Source organism: Rhinoderma darwinii, chromosome 3 (assembly GCF_050947455.1).
Source record: "Rhinoderma darwinii isolate aRhiDar2 chromosome 3, aRhiDar2.hap1, whole genome shotgun sequence".
In the NCBI taxonomy this organism is placed as follows: Eukaryota; Metazoa; Chordata; class Amphibia; order Anura; family Rhinodermatidae; genus Rhinoderma; species Rhinoderma darwinii.
Window position 1 is genome coordinate 287,674,632 of NC_134689.1, and position 23,095 is coordinate 287,697,726.

Genomic DNA, 23,095 nt, shown 5'->3' on the forward strand with positions numbered 1-23,095 from the left:
CTGTACCGGAAGTGAAACAAGGATCTGTTGAGGGTCACTGCTACCCTTAGATATTTCTGGCGATGACTGCCTATTGCTACATGAGAATATGCATCCTCCAGATCTAGTGGGTATGAATTTAGTTGTTTTTTTTAAAATTATAACCCTGCATTTCTCTTCCGGTTTCTTCGCAAGGAAAAGAGGGGAATAAAAGCCTTTTGCGTTTTTCTGTACTATGGACCAGAATCAAACCCCCCCCCCCTTTTTTTTTTTTTTATAAGAGATAACATTTCTGACTATAGGGCTTTTTGTTTTTCTAAATTCTTTGGGGTCTTTGTAGGAAAGAATCTGTCTGGAGGAAGGGATCTGAACTCTAGAACATATCCTGTTTTTTACAATTCCTAGGATCCATTGGTTTTCAGAGATTTTTTTCTCAATTTTTGTAAAATAGGGATAGACGACCCCTCACCATAGATGTTCTGGCGTCATTGTTGGTGGTCTCTGTTCTTGGGGTCAAGCCCTTGTTCTCCTCAGGGAACTTTGAGGCCCTGAATTCCTGTCCCCTGGGGTTAGGTTTTTTACTAAACCTTTTGGGACGAAGGAATCAATTGGTTTTCCTTGTGTAGGGAACCCCTTTTTTTCTATCAGGCGCTTTCTCTAATAGGTTGTCACGAGGGGGCCCAAATAGAAAATCTCCAGAGCACAGGGGGGGGGGGGTGTATTATTCTTCTCCCGACGATCCTCCATTTCTGGCGACATTGTCTGAGGCGACATGGGAAGCCTAATCTTCCAGTGATCAAATACATAGGTTCAGACCGCATGCCAATACTGTTTAGTGAGAGGACAATCTCATATCAAAGATTAATTAATGGGACATCACATTTGGGGCAGGCAATTATGTTATGCGATCCGGGAATGATGAAGGCAAGATATTAAAGCCATATAGAGCTGTATGCATCAATTTAAAGTAGATTTCTCTCCATCTCGCATTCAGTATGACCTTCCTCACCGTTTCCCAACCATCTAGTATTATCCCTCCTATATCAAGATCATGGGTCCATCTTTTGAACATTAATTTGGGATTATTTTAAGGAAACGGGCTCCGAGTGCCCTATAAAGACTTGAGAGATGTTCTATATGTCATCGGACCTATGATCTCATCCAAAGTGTGTGTTGTGGCTGCCCTAGATAAGTCTCTGTCGGGATATACAAAAATATCTCATCTGAAGCACTTTAAGAAAATAACCCTCAGCTGGACTTAATATTTAGTTACATAGTTACATAGTTAGTACGGCTGAAAAAAGACACATGTCCATCAAGTTCAACCAAGGGAAGGGAAAAGGGAAGGAAAAATTTCTACACATAGGAGCTAATATTTTTTTGTTCTAGGAAATTATCTAACCCTTTTTTAAAGCCATCTACTGTCCCTGCTGTGACCAGCTCCTGCGGTAGGCTATTCCATAAATTCACAGTTCTCACTGTAAAGAAGCCTTGTCGCCTCTGCAGCTTGAACCTTTTTTTCTCCAGACGGAGGGAGTGCCCCCTTGTTTTTTGAGGGGGTTTTACAAGGAACAGGATTTCACCATATTTTTTGTATGTGCCATTAATATATTTATATAAGTTAATCATGTCCCCCCTTAGTCTTCTTTTTTCAAGGCTAAATAGGTTTAATTCTTTCAATCTTTCCTCATAACTTAAATTCTCCATGCCCCTTATTAGCTTCGTTGCTCTTCTTTGTATTTTTTCCAACTCCAGGGCATCCTTTCTATGAACTGGAGCCCAGAACTGAACTGCATATTCTAGATGAGGCCTCACTAATGCTTTGTAAAGTGGCAATATTACATCTCTGTCCCGCGAGTCCATGCCTCTTTTAATACACGACAATATCTTGCTGGCCTTTGAAGCAGCTGATTGACACTGCATGCTGTTATTGAGTTTATGATTTACAAGTACACCCAGATCCTTCTCAACAAGTGAATCCGCCAGTGTAGCGCCCCCTAGGACATATGATGCATGCAGGTTGTTGGTACCAAGATGCATAACTTTACATTTATCTACATTAAACTTCATTTGCCAAGTGGACGCCCAAACACTTAGTTTGTTTAAATCTGCCTGTAATTCATGAACATCTTCCATAGTCTGAACTATATTACATAGCTTGGTGTCATCTGCAAAAATAGAAATAGTGCTATTAATCCCTTCCTCTATATCATTAATAAATAAGTTGAATAATAGTGGTCCCAGCACTGAACCCTGGGGTACACCACTTATAACCGGGGACCATTCAGAGAAGGAATCATTGACCACAACCCTCTGGATACGGTCCTTGAGCCAATTCTCAATCCAATTACAAACTATATTTTCTAAACCTATAGTCCTTAATTTACCCATTAGGCGTCTATGGGGGACAGTGTCAAATGCCTTTGCAAAGTCCAAAAACACTAAATCCACAGCGGCCCCTCTGTCTAGACTTCTGCTCACCTCTTCATAAAAACAGATTAGGTTAGTTTGACAACTTCTGTCCTTAGTAAAACCGTGCTGGCTGTCACTTATAATGCTATTTATTGTCACATAATCCTGTATATAGTCCCTCAATAGCCCCTCAAACATTTTCCCCACAATTGATGTTAAGCTTACTGGTCTATAATTACCCGGGGAAGACCTAGAGCCCTTTTTGAAAATAGGCACCACATTTGCCCTGCGCCAGTCCCTAGGCACTATACCAGTCACTAGAGATTCTCTGAATATTATGAAAAGGGGGACAGAAATAACTGAACTAAGCTCTTTAAGAATTCTAGGGTGTAACCCATCTGGTCCCGGAGCCTTGTGCACATTTATTTTATTTTATTTAGCTTGGACCATATCTACATTCATCCAATTCAGTATATCAACTGATATATTAACAGCACTGGCACCGACTACATCAGCTGCTCTTTCTTCAGTTGTATATACAGAGCTAAAGAACCCATTTAGTAACTCTGCCTTCTCTTGATCCCCTGTGATCAACTCCCCATTACCATTATCTAGGGGTCCTACATGTTCAGACCTTGGCTTTTTTGCATTTATATGCTTGAAGAATTTTTTAGGATTTGTTTTACTATCCTTGGCCACCTGCCTTTCATTTTGTATTTTTGCTAATTTTATTACATTTTTACAGATTTTATTAAGCTCCTTATATTTTACAAAGGCTACAGCTGTACCCTCAGATTTGTATTTTTTAAATGCCCTTTTTTTGTCATGTATTGCCCCTTTCACAGAAGGTGTAAGCCATGTGGGGTTTAATTTGAGTCGTTTATACTTATTACCTGTAGGAATAAATTTTGCACTATAATAACTCAAAGTAGATTTGAAAATCTCCCATTTATCATTTGTTCCATTATTTGACATTAGTTCTTCCCAGTCTATATCCTGAATTGCAGCCCTCATCCTGGGGAAATTGGCTTTCTTAAAATTAAATGTTTTTGCCCTCCCAGCCTGCGTTTGTTTTTTACAGTATAGGTAAAATGTAACTATATTATGATCACTGTTACCGAGGTTTTCACGAACATTGACATTCCCAACAAGATCTGCATTATTAGAAATGACCAGATCCAACAGAGCTTCACCTCTAGTCGGGTCTTCCACAAACTGGCCCATAAAATTTTCCTGCAACAGGTTGAGGAAATGTCTCCCCTTTGCAGTTGAAGCCGAACCATGACACCAATTAATATCCCGGAAATTAAAATCTCCCATTATCACTACAGTACCCGCCTGTGCAGCCCGCTCCATCTGTTTATATATCTGACCTTCCATCTCCTCAGTTATATTGGGGGGTCTATAGATTACACCAAAAGTAATTTTTTCAGTGTTTACCTCCCTTTCTAGTTCCACCCACAAGGTTTCAACCTCCTCACAGTCTTCACCCACTATTGTCTCTTTCACACTCGCCTTCATATCACTTCTCACATACAGACATACACCACCACCTTTCCTATTTGTCCTGTCTTTACGAAAAAGTGTAAAACCCTGTAGATTTACAGCCCAGTCATGTGAAGAGTCCAGCCATGTTTCAGCAACACCAACTATATCTATATTTTCTTCCAGTATCAAGGCCTCCAGCTCCCCCATTTTGCTTGCTAGACTTCTGGCATTTGTGAACATACACTTTAACTTGCCTGTCAGTTGTTCACTTTTATTATCAGAAATGTGATTTGACATTAATCGGTCCTTTTTATTTACACTGATGTTTTGTAACGAAAGGATCTCCTTATCTTGTTGTCTAGTCCTCTCCCCACATTCTGTTTCTCCCCCCACCAATATAGTCTGACCCCTCTCTAACCTGGCTACCCCTTTTTTTTCTACATTGACCTCCCTCCTCAGCCCTAGTTTAAATACTCCGCCACCCCAGCTAGAATTCTCTCCCCCAGCACAGCGGACCCCCTTCCATTTAGGTGCAAATCATCTGCAGAATACAGTTTGTACCCCAATGAAAAGTCAGCCCAGTGCTCTAGGAACCCAAATCCTTCTCCTCTACACCAAGACTTCAGCCATGCATTTAACTCCCTAAGCTCCCGCTGTCTTTCCTGTGATGCGCATGGCACAGGCAGTATTCCTGAGAATACAACCTTGGAGGTCCTTCCCTTCAGCTTGTAGCCTAGTTCTTTAAAATTATTCTTAAGGCTCCTCCACCTACCATTTATTCTGTCGTTGGTACCGACATGGACCACGACAGCTGGATCATCACCAGCCCCTCCCAGCAATTTGTCCACCCGTTCCACCACATGCCGAACCCTGGCACCAGGGAGACAGCAAACCATTCGGTTGAGGTGGTCTTGGCGACAAATTATTCTATCCGTCTTCCTGATTATAGAATCCCCTACAACTATCAATTGTCTTGGCTTGCCTGCATTACCATCCCGCCGACTACTAGCTGGGCTGTTCTCCCGGCTGTTAGGGAGATCAGTATCCACTAGGGCTGCCTTTTCTGAGACTGACACCCTCGCATCATCACCCAACCTGGCAATTTTGCTTGGAATGCCAGAAACCGGATCGGCCTTCCTTGTCTTTGACCCCTTTCTACTGCCCCTAACTACATTAACCCAGCTACTTACCTGATCCTGCTCACCCATGTCTTCACCCTCCAGTTCTAACCCACTAACTGCATGCTCTGTGAGCAGCAAGCTCCGCTCAAAATTGTCTATCCTCCTCAGTGTTGCATTCTGCTCCTCCAGATCTCTAATACGAGCTTCCAGGTGAACAACATGCTCACATCTGCCACAGAGATATTCACCCTGGAACTCCGGCTCCAGTCGTGTATACATATGACAAACTGTGCACTGAAGAAAACCTCCAATCTTGCTATCCATTATCCAAGTTACACCAAAACAGCGAACAATTGTCAAAGAAAAAGAAGAGTACTTACTGGGGCTTCAACTCCTCTTTTCAACTCCGGTTTTAGAACTCCACTTAGTTCACAAGCCACTTAAACCACCAAGCTCAGAAAGAGCAAGCTCAAAATGAGGTCTGCTGACTAATTTATACCACCTGTGTCCAGTTAACCCCTTCCCCCTCGTCAGCTGTTCAGCTGGAACGAATCTGTGTCCAGTTAACCCCTTCCCCCTCGTCAGCTGTTCAGCTGGAACGAATCTGTGTCCAGTTAACCCCTTCCCCCTCGTCAGCTGTTCAGCTGGAACGAATAGAAGTACAGCAACACAAGCCAAGATTTCAGAAGGGGCAAGCCATCTCCTCTTTTTCATGCCTAAGATCCCATGCGCATGTGACCTCACCAGCTATCCAATAAGCAAATGCACTATCTCCTCCTGCCCCTTGCGGGAAATTTTGGATGGCCCCATAAAAGGCATGTGCTTGGAGAGCGGATGAGGTAGACCAAATAATTTTTCGAGGTACCTTCCAAGCTAAGAGGATTGAGGTTTTAAGGCGTTGCGGAAGGGCGGCAACTTTGCAGCATAACAATGCTTTTAAGTTCCAGAGCGACGCATACACAGCTTCTAGGGCTAAATTGGAATGGTGGTCCGACCCATGCAGCCAATCTATTACATGGCGAAAAAGACATCACATTGCAACCTCTGAGGTTTGGAAAATTAATTCCCCTATCAGATGTGTTGAGCATTATTTTAGTAAGTGCTATGCGAGGTCTTTTACCCACCCAGATGAAACGCGTGAAGGTGGAATTCTACATGTTTAATATCTACATGTTTGAACAAAAGTGGAAGTGTTTGTAAGGGATATAGAAGCCTAGGGAAACTGATAATTTTTACTAAGTGACATCTACCTAGAAAAGGTCAGCGGTAGATGGCGCCATCTTGTGAGCTCCGACTGAATTTTCTGAAGGAGTGGCGAAAAATGTAAACAATATACCTGATCAGGGGATTTCGCTATCTTAATGTCAGGATATGGGATACAAGTTAGAGTAGGAAAAATGTTGCAGCCCATTAATTGACATTGCGATCTCGGGCATGGTTGTCCCAGTTCTAAAAGTTCGCTCTTGAGTTATCAATTGGTGGTTGATGTTTCGGATCTGGGCCCACTCTGTGTGCCTGTTCCACCCTGCATGGGTGCTGGAAGACCAAAAGTTCTGGTAAGATTCTTTCACATAAACGGTGTTGGTCTGAGTGAGCGACTGCTTCTCAGGCCCACGAGTCTGACGGCTCCTCCAGGAGCGATTTTCCAAGTCCTTCACCTTTTCCCCCAGCTGGGTTGTGTTATTTAGGACAATTTTGAGAGGAGACTGCAATCGCTCGTTTTTATCTTCTAACCGCATTAAACGTTGTCCAGCTTCATCTGCTCTGGTACTCAACTTCGCTAAATTCACAAGCATGTGGTTTAAGGCTATTTGCACCGTAGCTTTTAATGCCTTTTGTAAGTCTGGAGCTATATGTCTAGCCACCTCCTGTGCAAGTTCCACATAATCCATCAGGGTGTTGGTGGACAGTGTCTGCAGGCATTATAGGAGTTATGGATGCCTGTGGTGGAGGCTCCTCTTGAGTGTATAGTGGGGGAGAAGAGTTGGCAGGAATCACAGGCGGCCGCTGGGAATATTCCAAAAGGGTATGTGACTTTTGGGCACTCCAGAGGAGATATCTCTCCATACACAGTCAAGAGTCTAGGCTGTCAGCAGGGATGTTTACGGTGGCACGATGTGCGCCATCGAATTGGCTAATCAGCCAGCGCGGTAGCTCAGACTCCTGCATCCTGCATCACCAGCGCTGGAATCGGAACTCCCTCCCAGGCCCTTTTGAGGTAATCTGCCTTCCTATCCATAGGATCGGATAAGGAACCTAGACGCTCAAAGGAAGAGCACTCTTCCTAGATATTTTTGCCACTGGGGCGTCAAGTCTAGGGGAATTATCCCCATCTCTGCAGACCTCTTCATCAAATGGATATTTCCTCTTAAAGAACTTAGCAATACCAATCTTTCTATCTGGGGTTTTCCCATTACCTTGATAAGACTTATGTTCTCATGGAGGGAAAAGATTCTGTGTTTTTTCCCCCTAAGCCTTGTAACATAATGTCCTGTACAGAACAGGGTACTTTTGTGTCCTCCAATATTCATTGTTGTTCTTAGGCTTTGTTCACATCTGTGCTAGGGCTCCGTTTCAACTGAGCTTTCCGTTGGAACTGAGCCCTGAGAGAAACTGAAACCATAGGTTTCCATCACCATTGATTTCAATGGTGACTGATCCGGTGCCCATTGTTTCCATTTGTCTCTGCTGTGCAAGGATTCGTCGTTTTGACGGAATCAATAGCATAGTCGACTGATTTTGACACACCTGAAGACTTCAATGTCGCGTGGTCCACAAAAACAGACTAGAATAGGACATGCAGAGTTTCACACAGTAGAAACACGCTGCGTGAAAACTCCTGAATGTCTGAATAGCCCCATTAAATTGCATAGGTCTGTGTGCGGTCTGTTTTAACTGACAGCAGACGGACCTATATGTTTGTGTGAATAAGGCCTGAGAGCTGCATTTATCATAATAATACAATTTAAGCTGAAAGGTTTTAATACAGATCCCCATTTTAACACTCATTGCCTGATCTTCACCGATCTCTAGTGGCCAAGTTTATTCGTCACACCAGTTAAAAACATTGTTCTATTCAAATCACATCTAGCCACGTGTAAAATGGTAAGAAACAGACAGACCAACATTTACCATTTTCACAGATTTTAATTTTGTCAATATGGGGGATTTGGACTGTGCTGGAGCGATCAAAAACAATATACAGCATTAGAACCCCACAATGTAGACTTTCAAACTAGCTGTGAGAAATTGGCTTTATTAAAAACAGTAAGTCAATTCATATAAACTGAATGACTAGAGACATGGTGTTTAAAAATCAAAATATATAACAAAAAATACATTAAACACCACACTAGCATGGGCTTGCACGTAAAAGCAAGCCTTTTCTGCTCTAACATTTACTAAAATGTATTTACGAAAAGGACTGAACAAATGTGGGAATGCCACTAGACAAAATGAGGAATTATGCATTACGATCTAAGCGGACATCAATTTCTCTACCATTGATTTTTATTCCATTCATTAGCCTGCATGCCTTCTCTGCAGTTTCTGGAGAGTCAAATCTTACAGTTCCGCAGCCTTTAGATTTGCCATTCTCCATTTTTATCTCTGCAAACATAACCCGACCTGCAGAAAATAATAGTTAACAATTGTAATCCAGTTAAATATTTGAACCAAATATCAGAACAAAGACAGACTTAAATCATAGTTTAAACTTACCACACTGACTGAACTTCTCCTTCAGTTTTTGCCAGGTCAGGTCAAATGGGAGCTAAAAGTGAAGAAAAAACAATATAGAATTTTAAGAACCCTAAAAAAGTATAAATACATTAATATCTTATAATAAACAATTGGCAAATCCTTACATTTCTAACAAATATTTGACATCCTTTATTTCCCCGGTCTCTTAAGCCACTTCCTAGTGGAGTGGAGCCAAACCCTCCAAATCCCCGATCCATGTCCATGGTTCTGTCCAAACCACCTCCAATACGGTCAAAACTGGAGCTCATTCTGTCCATGCCGAGACCCATGCTCATGCTATTCACAGCACTCATTCCCGAGCCTAAAAAATAAATGTTGAAATAAGGTTACTTACATGGTACCATAAATATTTAATACTTCAGTCTTTGTGGTTTGATCAGTATTTGTTTATGATATGCTTCCTTGTAGACAATGAAGTTATAGCTTTTATATTAATTTCCTTTGAAGAGAAAATCTAAAAGGGCTGGCCGAGTAGCAGTGAAGGTTCTAGACATTCATAATGGTTACAGCTTGGCATATGCGACTACTATCAATACATAGATAAATCAGGACAGCTGCAGTGCAAGTTACTGGATGAAAGTCAGAGCAGAATCGTTCTTATATAATCATTGGAGATATCATACTGTATAATCCAGAGACCGAAAAACAGCATTTTAGTGACAGGCTGTAAAAATCCAAATGTGAGTCAGAACTTACTCATGCCAGATCCTAGAGGGCCAAGTGAAGAGGAGCCCATCCCACCAAAGCTGCCAACCATGGCACTACCTATTGAGAGAATCACAAACACACTATAAACAAGGATTTAGAGGACCAAGAGCGAGCCTTACTGCAACTATTTTGGATGCACATTCAAGGACAAGCATGGCAACACCATAAACAAATAATTTTGCATGGCCAGTGACTAAGTTCAGATTTTTGCCTTGCAACAAGTGCCACAACTAGCAGGTGACCATGCTGGGTCAGCATATCTAGTCTTTCTACAATATGACTATCAGTCCACAGTAAAATATTGAAAAATAAAATATATATTTTCAAACATTTATTCATTTGATGGAGGACAATGAGAGGTCTCCCTGCTGGAGGTTTTGTAGAACAGATTAGCTGAAGTAACCAGAGAAGGAAATTGGGCCCATGTCACTTCATCTTGCATTACATATGAATGCATGCCAAATACTACACCAAAATTAGTTCTAGTAAATCTGGATTACACATCTGTCTTTAAGAACATTCAGGTACGACGTAGACTTACTCATTCCTCCAAATGAATCTCCAAAACCACGACTTATGCCAATGTCACTTCGAGTGAAATCTCTGTCCATGCTGCTTCCCATGCCTCCTCTGTACATGTCTAAATTAAACAGCATGCGTTAAATGAAATGATCTTTGTACATCCAAGTAGTTCTCTTTAATTCTGTGCACCTTACCTCCCATACTGCTTGCCATGCTTCCCATGCCTGCCATGCTGCTAGACATGCTTCCACTCATACCAGATCCTATACTGCCCCTGAAGTCATCAACACCACCCATTCCTACATAAAAACAAAACATTCAACAAAAATATCAGTTAACAGGACAACGAAAATAATTTTTCAATTGCATCATATTTTTAAATTAGGGAAAGTTTTAAACACCCCATCCCCTTAATGACTTCAGCAAATTTAGTGCTGTTAGACTGCTAAAACTTTTTTTCTACTCAAAGTTATACAGGGGCTACATGGAGACTTTCTGTAGTATGACTTTAGACTGCATCTGTAGTTCAATAGTTAAATTTTAGAGGATGCATGTAACTCACTCTTGAGAAGGCAGCAGACCCTCTATAGTTTAAAGAGGCTCTGTCACCAGATTTTGCAGCCCCTATCTGCTATTGCAGCAGATCGGCGCTGCAATGTAGATTACAGTAACGTTTTTATTTTTTAAAAACGAGCATTTTTGGCCAAGTTATGACCATATTCGTATTTATGCAAATGAGGCTTGCAAAAGTACAACTGGGCGTGTTGAAAAGTAAAAGTACAACTGGGCGTGTATTATGTGCGTACATCGGGGCGTGTTTACTACTTTTACTAGCTGGGCGTTGTGTATAGAAGTGAAGAGAAGTGGATGATACAACGCCCAGCTTCTGGCAGTGCAGCACTGATGTCACTCACAGGTCCTGCATCGTGTCGGCACCAGAGGCTACAGATGATTCTGCAGCAGCATCGGCGTTTGCAGGTAAGTCGATGTAGCTACTTACCTGCAAATGCTGATGCTGCTGCAGAATCAAGTGTAGCCTCTGGTGCCGACACGATGCAGGACCTGTGAGTGACGTCACAGATCTGCACTGCCAGAAGCTGGGCGTTGTGAAGAGAAGTGGATGATACTTCTATACACAACGCCCAGCTAGTAAAAGTAGTAAACACACCCCGATGTACGCACATAATACACGCCCAGTTGTACTTTTACTTTTCAACACGCCCAGTTGTACTTTTGCAAGCCTCATTTGCATAAATACGAAAATGGTCATAACTTGGCCAAAAATGCTCGTTTTTTAAAAATAAAAACGTTACTGTAATCTACATTGCAGCGCCGATCTGCTGCAATAGCAGATAGGGGCTGCAAAATCTGGTGACAGAGCCTCTTTAACCCCTTCCCTCTTTAGCCACTTTTGACCTCCCTGACAGAGCCTCATTTTTCAAATCTGACATGTTTCACTTTATGTGGTAAAGGGAGTGAAGAACTATTTACAAAGGGGCAGCGGGCTGTGTGTGGCACTATCTACAAGGGGGGCTGTGTGGCGCTATTTACAAGGGGGCTGTGTGGCATTATCTACAAGAGAGGGGCTGTGTGTGGCACCTTTAATTTATTTTCTTTTAATTTATTTTTATGTTACATTATATAACTATATCGCTTGTAAAATGTAGAGATGCTTTAATACTCTAGTTACATTAAAAAAAATTGGAGAAAAAATTACACCTCACTGATTGGTAGAGAAAGCAAACATGGCGAGGGGGAAGGAGATGTCGGGAAATCGCCAATCTGAATCTTTGCCCTGAGTGCAGGAGAACCTAGCTACGCCTCTGGTTTGGACACACGGCAGGGCTTAGATGGGAAAGAGCGCCATTTGGCTTTGAGCTCAAATTTAGCAGGTATGGTTTGCGGAGGCCATGTCGCATTTGCAAAGCCCCTGAGGGACCAAAACGGTGAAAACGCCCAAAAAGTGACTCCATTTAGGAAACTACAGCCCTTGAGGAATTCATCTAGGGGTGTAGTGATCATTTTGACCCCACAGGTGTTTCATAGAATTTATTAGAATTGGGCAGTGAAAATAAAAACAATCCTTTTCCTTCAATAAGATGTAGCTTTAGCTCAAAATTTTTCACTTTCTCAACAAAGGAAAAAAAGAACCTACCATTTGTAAAGCACCTTCTCGGGAGCACGGAAATACCCCATATGTGGGCATAATCTGTTTGGGCACACGGCAGGTTTCAGAAGAGAAGGAGCACCATTTGGCTTTGGGCACAGATTTTGCTGGATTGGTTTCTTGACACCATGTCGCTTTTGCAAAGCCCCTAAGGTACCAGTACAGTGGAAACTACCCAAAAGGGACTCTATTTGTGATACTACACCACTTGAGGAATTAATCTAGGGATGTAGTGAGCATTTTGTCCCCAAAGCGGTTTCATATATTTTATTTGAATTTTATTTCCAATAAGACGTAGCTTTAGCGCAAAATTTTTCATTTTCTCAAAAAATAAAAAAGGAGAAAAAGAACCAACATTTATAAAGCAATTTCTCCCGAGTACGGCACTACCCCATATGTGGTCAAACTAATTTTTTGGACACACAGCAGGGCTCAGAAGGGAACGAAAGCCAAATGGCGCTCAGAGTACAGATTTTGCTGTATTCGTTTCTACTCGCTATGTAGCATTTGCAAAACACCTGTGAGACCAAAACTGTGGAAATCCCCCATAAGTGACCCCATTTTGGAAACTACACCCCCTCAAGGTATTCACCTAGGGGTGTAGTGAGCATGTTGACCCTGCAGGTGTTTGCAACATCGAGTGAAAATGGGATTTTTTTCCATAGATATGCCAATATATGGTGCCCAGCTTGTGCCACCATAAGACAGCTCTCTAATTATTATGCGGTGTTTCCCGGTTTTAGAGTTACCCTACATGGGGCCCTAATCTTTTGCCTGGACATTCGACAGGGCTCAGGAGTGAAAGAGTATGTCGCCAAATTAGGCCTCAACTTCGCATGGTAAAGTATTGGTTCACAGTTGCAGGGCTCTGATGTGAAGTAATGAAAGAAACCCCCCAGAAGTGACCCCATTTTAGAAACTACACCCCTCAAGGCATTTATTAAGGGGTGTAGCTAGCATTTTCACCCCACAGGTCTTTTCCATAAAAGGATTGCGCTGCGGATGGTGCAACGTAAAAATTTAAATTTTTCCCCAGGTATGCCAATTCAGTGGCAAATATGTAGTGCCCAGCTTATGCCACCAGACACCCCAAAAATTGTTAAAAGGGTTCTCCTGGGTATGGCGGTGCCATATATGTGGAAGTAAACTGCTGTTTGGTCACATTGTAGGGCTCAAATGGGTGGGAGCGCCATTTGGCTTTTGAAGCGTAGATTTTGCCTGGTAGTAGATTTGTTTGAGTATTACTGGTATTTCAGTTTATAATGTGGGGGTACATGTAAGCTGGCAGAGTACATCAGGGGAATAGTCAGGGGGTATAATAATGGGGTAAACAAAATAATCCATATATGTGTGTTACGCTGTGAATAATCCTTTCTGCACAGGCCGGTGTCACACTGATAAATGTGTCCTCTCTCTCTCTCATCCCCCATTTGGTCCACACTCCGCACCTTTGCAGTTTCGGGAATTCTGCTGGGAAGTGTTGTCCTGGTATAATACGGGCACCCTCGCTTCCAGCAGATATGTTTGGGCCCTCCCCTTCCTGGTTCCCTAATTTTAGGGCCCCGATAAATGGCCTCTTGAAACAGACGAAATGTTCCCCATTGATCTACACAACCACATTTTTATTTCATGACTTATTGGAGCCTTAACTGATTTTATTTTTTCATAGACTTAGTGGTATGAGGGCTGTTTTTTTTTTTGTGGGATGAGCTGTAGTTATTATTGGTACAATTTTGGGGTACATGCGACTTTTTATCCTATTTTTTGAGAGGCAAGGTGACCAAAAAACAGCAATTCTGACAGTTTTTTTTATACAGCTTTCACCACGCATTATAAATTACATGTTACCTTTATTCTGCGGGTCAGTACGATTCCGGCGGTACCTATTTATAGAACTTTATGTTTTACAACTTTTGGCACAATAGAACTACTTTTGTAAAAAGAATGTCTTTCTGTCGCCATGTGAGAACCATAACGTTTTAATTTTTTTAGTCGGCGGAGCGGTGTGAGGACTTTTTTGTGAGATGAGCTAATAATTTTTATAGGCACCATTTTTGGATACATGCGACTTTTTGGTCACTTTATTTAAATTTTTGTAGGGCAAAGTGACCGAAAAAACAGAAATTCTGGTATAGTATTCTACTTTTTTTTTTTTTTTTACGCCGTTCACCGCGTGGAATAAATAGAATAATATTTTTATAGTTTAGGCCGTTCCGGTTACAGCGATACCAAATATGTATGGTTTATTTTTTTTTTCAATACGAAAGGACTTGATATGGGAAAAAAGGGCGATTTATTTTATTACGTGAAACTTTTATTTTTTTTTACACTTTACTTTAGTCCCACTAGGGGACTTGAAGGTCCAACTGTCAGATTTTTTTTTTTTCTAATACATTGCACTACCTATGACGGGGGTCAGAGCTAGCTCCGGTTCCTGCCGTTACAGGTGGATGTCAGCTGTAACATACCGCTGATGACGGCGGCTCATCTCCCGAGCCTGCGCCATCTTGCCGGGAAGACTTTTAGGCACCACCTTTGGGCGGGGGCTGGAAGTTTTGTGTGTCAGGCACACTGAGAATCCAGTATTAGGCCTCCGGTTGCCATTGCAGCCACTGACACCCCGGCGATTTCATTGCTGGGGTGCAGATGAGCTGCAAACACCTTAAATGCAGCGATCGCTTTTGATGGCTGCATTTAAGTGGTAAATGGCAGGGATCGAAGACAACTTCGGTCCCCACTGTTACAGCTGGATGTCAGCTGTAAGATACAGCTGACATCCGGGGATGATGGCACCGACTCCGCTTCTGAGCCGGTGCAATGCATTTGTCGTAAGTACACGACATTTTACGGGAAGCACTGGCTTTCCATGATGTATACTTACAAAAAATGCCGGGAAGGGGTTAAATGTGAAAGTTGCACAACAAAAAAAGTCTCCATGTAGTAAAAGGAGAAAAAAAAGTATTAGTTTTCACCACTACGAAGATCTTTCTTCCCGCAGCCCGGCCCCCCCCACCAATTAGAACTTTGGGGCAATGTAAAACTATTGGCCATCTTATCAAACCGGACTGAAAACTATTTGTTTCATATATAAAAGAAATCAGAGGTCAGCTTTTCATTTTTTAAACTTCTCTGGAACAATGAAAGCAGAGTTCTGGTTGCTATGGGCAACAGACCGTTTTGCACAGTTAGGGCCTCATGTATTAACGCTGTCTCGGTTACTGACTAGGGCTTATACATTACAGCTTTAACCCGGATGTGCCATTAGGTCCGGGTGCGGGGGTTGATGTTTGGAGAGCACTCTATATGCTGCGGGTGTCGGCTGACAGCGGACAGCCGGGATCAGCGATCGCGCTGTTAAACACCTCAGATACTGCGGTCACGATTGACTACAGCATTTGAGGTGTTAAAGAGGGGGCAGCCCCTACCGAAATCTCATCACCCCCCCCCCCCCGTGAGATCAGGGGTTGACTACAGTTATGGCAGCCCAGGGCTGCCTTCTCTCTGCCTCTGCTAAACCCTGCTTAACAGATGCCTGTAAAAATGACGATATACTGCAATACATTAGATTTGCAGTATATTGTACCAGCGATCTAACGATAATGAAATAAAAAGAGTAAACAAAATTGGTAACGCTGCGTCCGTAAAAGTCTGAACTATTACAATAGTTATTTAATGAGCACAGTGAACGCCGTATAAAATAAAAATGGCAAAACCGTAGTTTTTGGTCAACTTAGCTGTCAAAAAAATTGAATAAAAAGTGATCAGTTATACGTAACAAAAAAATGGTACCGATGATAAATACAGCTCGTCACGGAAAAAATAAGCCCTCACACCGCTCAACCGGTGGGGGAAACAAAAAAAAGTTGTGGCAACTTTTTTTTTTTTTTTAAACAAAGCGTTTATGATCAATAAAAGTAGTAAAATATATTAAAAAAAACAAAACTATAAATTAGGTATCACCGTAATCGTATTGAGCCACAGAATAAAGATAAATTATCATTTTTACCACACGCTGAAAGCCGTAAAAACAAAACCAAAAAAAAAACAAATTGAGGATTCAGTTTTTTTTCAAATTCAGCCCGCTTTCCCAGTACATTATATGGAACTATAAATGGTACCAAAAGAAACTACAACTCCCCCCCACAAAAAAAAAATAGGCCCTCACACTGCTCTATTAACGTTTAAAAAAAACAAAAACACACGTTATGGCTCTTTGAATGCTGGGAGTGATCAACGAAAAATCCAAAAATGGCTTTGTCCCGAAGAGGTTAAATGTAGCAGCTTGTTATGGTGCTCTCTGCCCTGTACAGCCTTAGTGACTACGTGGGTGGGGGCTTGTTTGATACAGGAGCTTTTTTTTGTTACACTCTCTTAACCAATTGAAAGGGATAAGTGTTTTTTTGATTGTCGCTTATAAGGAAGGGGGTGGGGGTGGGTCGGTGTCTCATCTAACGGAGTAGAAAATCTAAATAGTTGCACATCTAATATTTTCCAGCATCCGGATCTGTTTTTTTTTTTTTGGGCTGTACAGTTTTGATGATTGATTTTTTGAGAAAGCAATAATAGTTTTGTATATTTCTACATGGACCACATACCTGTCATCCGGCTCACTCCACTAAATCCTGACATGTTACTTATTCCATCCATGCCACCAAATCCACTAGCAGCTGGCGGTGGGAAAAAAAAAAAGAAAAAAAATGCACATTTTATGAAGGGGTTAACTATTATTGGAAAACAAATTTAAAGTAGTCAGATGATTATCACTTACCTCCCATTCTACTCATTCCACCAAAGCCAGGCCCAGGGCCAGGGCCGTCCATACCTTAAGAAGGAATGTATTGTCAGAAAATGACATTTAAATCAGGCTATTATACACATTGTTTTTATGAGGGCTTTTTTTTTTTTGTGGTATTGGGCTATCCACGCAAAAAAATAAGTAAAATACTATGTATTTCAGTTTTCACACTGGAGTGCAGTCACAATAAGCTGATATTTCCTATTCTCTACAGCTCATCTGTAAGCTTTGCTGTATACATGCAACGCACACAATAGGCGTTCTATTGTATCACTGGAAGCCTATATATGGTAGGATAACAACACTATATAAACAGACAAGGCTATGTGCGCATCTCCACTGTCACTCCCTTGTCTCTACGAGAAAGGCTGTACACCATCATGCAAAAAAGATCCTAAATTATTTATCTATATAAACACAATTAATGTACCTAAAATTACAGGACACGTTCCCTTTAAAGCTTGATGAAAAATAAATAAATTAAAAACAGTTTCTTTTAAAATGTTTTTGGGCTTGAATAGTGCTATATACTTGCCTGATGGGCCCATGCTGCCCATTCCACCTCCCATCCCGATCTGTGTTGCACTAATTGGCTGTCCACCGGGTCCAAGTCCCATACCTATACCTCCTAATCCACCTTGAAAAAATAAAACGTTATACAGGTCATAATTAAAGATCATGGCCAACAAAATTATTATTTTTTTTTTTAACTAAACAAGATACTCAATCTGCCACCTTACACATGGCCAATGTATCTATGTTTAAGACCAGGACATTTTGCCATGACAAAGCAGCTAGATCACTTTCAACTCCCAGCTATAATTTGATCAAACATAAGACATTAAAATGAGAGCAAAATAAATAAAGTTAAAAAACTTGCCATCGACAAGCGCATTTTTCTCTTTTATGCCCATTCGTTCATCTATTTCTAAAGTAAATTTGTAATACTCTTGCAATATACACATATTGGTCAGCATTTAAAATCATTCACCAGGTCTAATGAAATTTGTACATCTGTAAGATGCCATAAAGCTACTGTACCCACAAAATGGACACTAACGCTTGGTCAGTGGGCCACTGACTGACAAAAAGGGATTAAAGCGGCTCTGTCACCACATTATAAGTGGCCTACCTTCTACATAGTGTGACCGGCGCTATAATGTAGGTGACAGCCGTGTTCTTTATTTAGAAAAACAAATCTATTTTCACCAAGTTATCACCTATTTTTAGATTTATGCTAATAACTTTCTTAATGCCCAACTGGGCGTGTTTTACTTTTGACCAAGTGGGCGTTGTGGAGAGAAGAGTATGACGCTGACCAAAGTAAAAACACGCCTAGTTGGGCATTAAGAAAGTAATTAGCATAAATCTAAAAATGGGTCATAACTTTGTGATAATAGATGGTTTTTCTAAATAAAAAAACACTGCCGTTACCTACATTACAGCGCCGATCACATTATGTAGGTGATCGGGCACTTATAATCTGGTGACAGAGCCTCCTTAAATAGTTTCACAGTGTATCCACAAGAAGCAATGAACACCAATCCTATCTTCTACTTACGAGGTAACTGAGGTGCTTTTTCCATGGCATGGAAGTCATCTGGCGGAAGGGATTTGTCGTCCTAATCGAACGAAAAAAAAAAATTACAAATATTACCGTCTAGGGCATTTGAAAGATCTTTCATGTCCTGTATTCGGCGTCAAACTTACTTACCATTTTTACATGCATAGGACGATCGAACAAAAACTGTCCATTGAACATAGCTGTGAGAAACTAGTTAAGGAATAGTTACACTGCAGTGACTTGTAGTTCATTTGCCCGGTAAAATGTGCATTTAAGAGTGAGTTGGTAACAGCCAATATACATTGGCATATATAAAAGGGAAAACAAACATAAACCTACTGTTCTGCATTGGAAAATATATGCAAAAGAGGGGTAAAAGGAGCAGACAAACCTTTTCATTAAAAAAAAAAAAAAAAGTGGTTACATAGCCCTTAATTGTTAAAGTTGTAAATAACGAGCATATTTACTTATCCAAATCATAGATTTAAAGAAGCATTCCACTTTTTTTTTAATTGCACCCTCCATTTGTACATTAGTGTTTCAGTGGGGTGCTGTGTGCAGAAACACTTACCGATCTCCGCATCTTGCAGTTTTTTTAGGTCCAGCGCCGCTCAAGTGATCTTCATTCTGACCTGGAATAGCCGAAGCAGAAAGCCAGAAGTGAGGCTCTCAATGCATTCCTATGGAGCCTCGTTCTGGCACCCATAGTATTGCATTGAGAGCCTGAGTTCCAGTTTAATCAAAAGCAGTGTGACCCCAGACAAGTCAGAGGGAAGATCACGTGAGCAGCGCTGGACCCGAAAAATAAAAAAAGATGCGGGGATCGGTAAGTATTTCTGCACACAGCTCCCCACTGAAACACCAATGTACAGAGGGTGCAATAAAAAAAAAAGTGGAGTGCTTCTTTAAGAACGCAAATGGTCTCACCTGAACTATTCAAGAACATACTCATAATAAATTACCTCTAACACCACTGCCCACTTGCTATTACCCAAATAAGATTTAACAGCATAAAGGATACAGATCGCTTGCACTGCCTCAATCGCTTGTTCAAAGGTGACTGTTCCCATTCCACGGCTTTTGCCATCTTTGTCCTCCTTTATATCTGCCCTTTTCACATTTCCAGCGATGCTGAATACTTCTTTAAGTTTCTTCCAACCAACTTTAAAATCAAGCTGTAAAGAGAAGGAGAAATCCAATGGTAAGTAATTTTTGCTTAATACTGCAAACCGCAGTTACTAGCTGGGCTCATAAATTGGAAAGTCTGATAAAAGTGTTATCAGTCGCAGCTGCTCCAACATGTAGTCAGACGCCTTAGGCTGTGTTCACATCTGCATCTCAGGTTCCGCTCTAGACAGTCACAGGAGAACGACGAGAATACTGGATCTGTCACATGACATACCATTGTCTAACGAGTTATTTCATTTTGCTGGATAAAATAGCACGGTATGCGGTGCTACTTTGTATGTCAAAAATGACAAAGGCCCCTGACTGAGCCTCCAATGCAGATGTGAATAGCACCCTATGAGAAAGTTTATGCTTTAGTATACATAGAAGTAGACATAAGCAGACAGACATTAGAATATTGGTATGTACGCTAGTCACCTGGATACAATGCACCTTTGTAAACAGACTACAACCTTATGAATTAAAAAAAAAAAAAAAAAAAAAAAAAAAAAAAGGAGTATATGCCGTATTTCCTTACAACCCCCATTTTAAAGATAAAGAGCAAAGTAACACATACATTTGCGACAAAAACGGTTGTTCCAAGTCTTCCAGCTCTTAATGCACTGATTATTTCAGGCGGGATGTTAGGATTGTTAACTATTGAAGGAGGTAGATTCATTAGGCCAGGACCCATTTCTGCATTATGACCCCCAGGAAACGGACCTCCACCACGCTGCAGAACTCTGCGTGCATGCTCTCCATCTGGATCCTACAAGACAAATAAAACGTTAAATAAATGTAACTGTGCACTACCACGTTGCGGAAGCTGCACGCGGATGGTGCCACGCCATGTGCAGTGGTCAACGGCCGGACGATTTGGCCGGTGATACTGTGGTATTGCGGCAAAGTAACGCATCTTTTGGCACTAAGCGTAGTTTCGCACACATGCAGCCGCCACAGCATGGGAACGCAGCCTAACACTTGGGCACAAATATCATAAATGTTCTTATGATGATCAATCAAAAAAAAACAACCCACAGAACTCTACATTTCTGCGTGGTAGAGGCAATATCTCCCAACTTCCAATAAACTAGTAAAATGTACATGGCCAGATTTTGTTGTGTTGTACAGATTTGTAATACAGCAACCATCATCTGCTATGGGCCCATACTGTAACCGCTGCGTGCCTCAAATTTTGTACAGAAAACCATAGCATGCTGCATTACAGAGGTAACAGAAACAGACATACTGGGACAGATTTTCCTGAATGTCCCCTGTGGGGATTCAAGCCAGTTAGAGCTACTGTACTGTGTGCAAGATTTCCATCCAGAAAAATATACCAGATTTAATAAACATTAAAAGGGGGCCGGGGATAACATGAGACCTGGTGAGAAGCTCTATTCCAGGGACCAGATTACAGGGAATGGTAATCTGAAGATCCGTGTACTCTTGAAAATTATTTTAGAAGAGGTCTTCATTTTACAGTTGCTAAACAATTACGAACATTTACTTTAATGAAAACAGATAACAAGTCCTTACTGCTTTGATGTTAAGGGGTCTTCCATTTAGATCATGTTTATTCATTACATCAATGGCCTTCGTTACAAATTCCATATCTTTAAATTCCACTACACTGCGAGAGAAAAATAAAATGTTAGTTCTCTATGTTAGGCATCTCTATCAAAACAAACTTGTAAAAAGTAAACCAGTAAACAGGTGAAAACACTTACCCACAACCCTACATCCAACACGTCCCATGAAAAAAAATTAAAAATAAAAAAAACAAGAAGATAATTAGTACATCAATACATGTGGTACTAATTGGTCAAAGAATGAACAGTTACAATTAAAGAGGTTGTCCACTTTGACAACCGATGACCTACCAGCCTGATAATCAGGACCCCGCGTCAATTCGCCACTTCAGCTGCCTCCGTGCAGCGGATGTTTGGAACGGTATACAGTAGTTGGAGCCGGAAGCAGATGGCTCTGACCACTGAACAGCGGCCATTCAGCAGAGTTGCAGCTCGGCCACTATTCTTTGACCGGAGCCATCTGCTTTCGGCAATATTATCCAGTGCCCAGAGGCAGCTGGAGTGGCGGTCTGGGTGTCAAAGACACGCACAGATCATATACGGATGACCAATTCGGTGGATAGGTTGTCAGAACGTGGAAGACCCTTTTAACTAGAGAAACTTTGCTACACTATTACTATAAAATTACTATTTAAAATGGGCCTTTTGCCAATTACAAATTTGTCACATTTTATTTGATTTATTTATGCTTTATACAATTGTAGCATCCAAATTCAAAATCCATATTGTAAAAAAGTACAGGTTTCAGCATTAATAAGTGTATAAAATTGTAAAAGCTCCAAAAATAAAAATTATCGCGGGATACAGATTAGTCTCCTAAACCAAACCCAATGACTCACTTGTCTCATCAGAAAAATGTAAGCCTTAACCAGTTTATTCAGTTTCAATTTAAGAGTCTAGCTCAATGACTCAAAACATTTACAGCACTGACAGTTGCGCAGCCCCGCAAGCCACAACAGGCATTTCAAAAATATATTCTAGACAAAGTCAGTACAATCCCGATAACTGTCAGATTTGCCAGTGAATTTTAGCAAAGAACAAGTTAAAGGACCAGTATACAGAACCTTACATACGTCTGCATTGAGCTTTTAGCAGCAAACAAGAATTGATCAAGAGAATGCTTGGAAACAATGGAAATGCAACCTCATGTAATTTGGATGGAGTAGCAGGCTGTGAGCCTTGAAACATTCATACTGCAATACAGTATAGGAAAATGAAACTTACTTTCCAAATAAAAACTTGTACAGTGAAAACTGATGAGGGACTTTACACCTCAAACAGCTTGTTGCCCACGGCACTTACCCTTGATTTTCCTTCAGCATCCTTAAAGAGCTCCACGTATGTAACCTCACCAACTACATAAGACATACAAAGGGAAAATACCAAGAAACAAAGCATTTAACACCAGTAACTTTCTTTACTGTGCCCTGTGCACAGCTCTACAGAACAAATGACCTATTATTCACCAATACTCAGACACCAACATACCAATGGCTATGGTCATTTAGCTACTTGTCAAGATTGCAAAGCAGCCACATTGTCGAGAGCAATACAATCTACCAGATTTTACACCTCATTACTGGATGTAGGGTTATTTGGTATGATATAGTTGGTGAACAAATTCAGATGTGAAAATAGTCCGGAAACAACTTTAAGATAAATATTAGAACGTTAAAGTAAAAAAGTTTGTCATCCGACTGACAACAGCTGTTTTAAGGTGACTTTCTACCTGAATGTCTTCAATGGTAAAGATTGTCTTAAGATCCAAATTAACAAAATCAATGTGTTTCACAGCAAGCTACAAGCAAAGGAATACAG

At 41.1% G+C, this 23,095-nt stretch overlaps 1 protein-coding gene across 1 annotated transcript in view; it reads right to left on the reverse strand.

Annotated features, from left to right (window-relative positions):
• Positions 1-8,127: 8,127 nt before the first annotated feature.
• MYEF2 (myelin expression factor 2) overlaps positions 8,128-23,095 on the reverse strand; it is a 36,317-nt gene continuing 21,349 nt past the window's right edge. Inside the window, exons 3-18 of the mRNA XM_075858015.1 lie at positions 22,580-22,632; positions 21,416-21,423; positions 21,225-21,318; positions 20,263-20,454; positions 19,540-19,693; positions 18,669-18,718; positions 18,516-18,576; positions 17,490-17,591; positions 16,928-16,981; positions 16,755-16,826; positions 10,187-10,291; positions 10,012-10,110; positions 9,459-9,527; positions 8,867-9,063; positions 8,721-8,772; positions 8,128-8,627 (exon numbers count right to left, since the gene is read on the reverse strand). Of these exons, the coding sequence (XP_075714130.1) occupies positions 8,464-8,627; positions 8,721-8,772; positions 8,867-9,063; positions 9,459-9,527; positions 10,012-10,110; positions 10,187-10,291; positions 16,755-16,826; positions 16,928-16,981; positions 17,490-17,591; positions 18,516-18,576; positions 18,669-18,718; positions 19,540-19,693; positions 20,263-20,454; positions 21,225-21,318; positions 21,416-21,423; positions 22,580-22,632 (1,526 nt within the window). The 3' untranslated portion in view covers positions 8,128-8,463. The remainder of the gene's footprint in view (positions 8,628-8,720; positions 8,773-8,866; positions 9,064-9,458; positions 9,528-10,011; positions 10,111-10,186; positions 10,292-16,754; positions 16,827-16,927; positions 16,982-17,489; positions 17,592-18,515; positions 18,577-18,668; positions 18,719-19,539; positions 19,694-20,262; positions 20,455-21,224; positions 21,319-21,415; positions 21,424-22,579; positions 22,633-23,095) is intronic.